Source organism: Argiope bruennichi, chromosome 11, assembly GCF_947563725.1.
Source record: "Argiope bruennichi chromosome 11, qqArgBrue1.1, whole genome shotgun sequence".
Taxonomy (NCBI): Eukaryota; Metazoa; Arthropoda; class Arachnida; order Araneae; family Araneidae; genus Argiope; species Argiope bruennichi.
In genome coordinates this window covers 18,985,188-18,985,792 of record NC_079161.1, presented here as the reverse complement: position 1 = coordinate 18,985,792, position 605 = coordinate 18,985,188, and the positions used below count along the sequence as shown (strand labels likewise).

General features: G+C 40.8%; 1 protein-coding gene across 1 annotated transcript; it reads right to left on the bottom strand.

Moving 5' to 3' along the window:
• Nucleotides 1-79: 79 nt before the first annotated feature.
• On the bottom strand, nucleotides 80-391 carry LOC129957025 (histone H2A-like). Its single transcript, XM_056069134.1, has one exon. It carries the CDS (start codon nucleotides 389-391, stop codon nucleotides 80-82), a length of 312 nt encoding a protein of 103 aa, XP_055925109.1.
• Nucleotides 392-605: the final 214 nt, after the last annotated feature.

Genomic DNA, 605 nt, shown 5'->3' with positions numbered 1-605 from the left:
CTTGTAAAGTCTTAATTTAGGCTTTCTTTTCGGTTTTCTTGGGGAGCAAGACAGCTTGAATGTTAGGCAATACACCGCCCTAAGCAATAGTTACTCCGGAAAGGAGTTTGTTCAACTCCTCGTCGTTTCGGATGGCGAGTTGGAGATGTCTAGGGATGATCCTAGTTTTCTTGTTGTCTCTGGCGGCATTACCAGCCAACTCCAACACTTCAGCAGCTAAGTATTCTAACACGGCAGCCAGGTACACTGGTGCTCCAGCTCCAACACGTTCGGCATAATTGCCTTTTCGGAGAAGTCGATGGATACGACCGACAGGGGATTGAAGCCCTACTCGGCTAGAACGAGTCTTGCTCTTTCTCTTAACTTTACCGCCTTTGCCACGCCCAGACATGACTACGAGTCCAGGTGCTCCGTTGAAATACTCATCACGTCGTCAAGTTAGTAAAGAAACAAAAGGCTTACATTTTTGGTGTATAATAATTATTCAACAGAGAAAACGAAACTAAGATCAGGATTGATCTTACGTATTAGAAAATTACAAATATTTATGAAGAATGCTTGATTAAAGTGAATATATATATATATATATATATATATATATATAT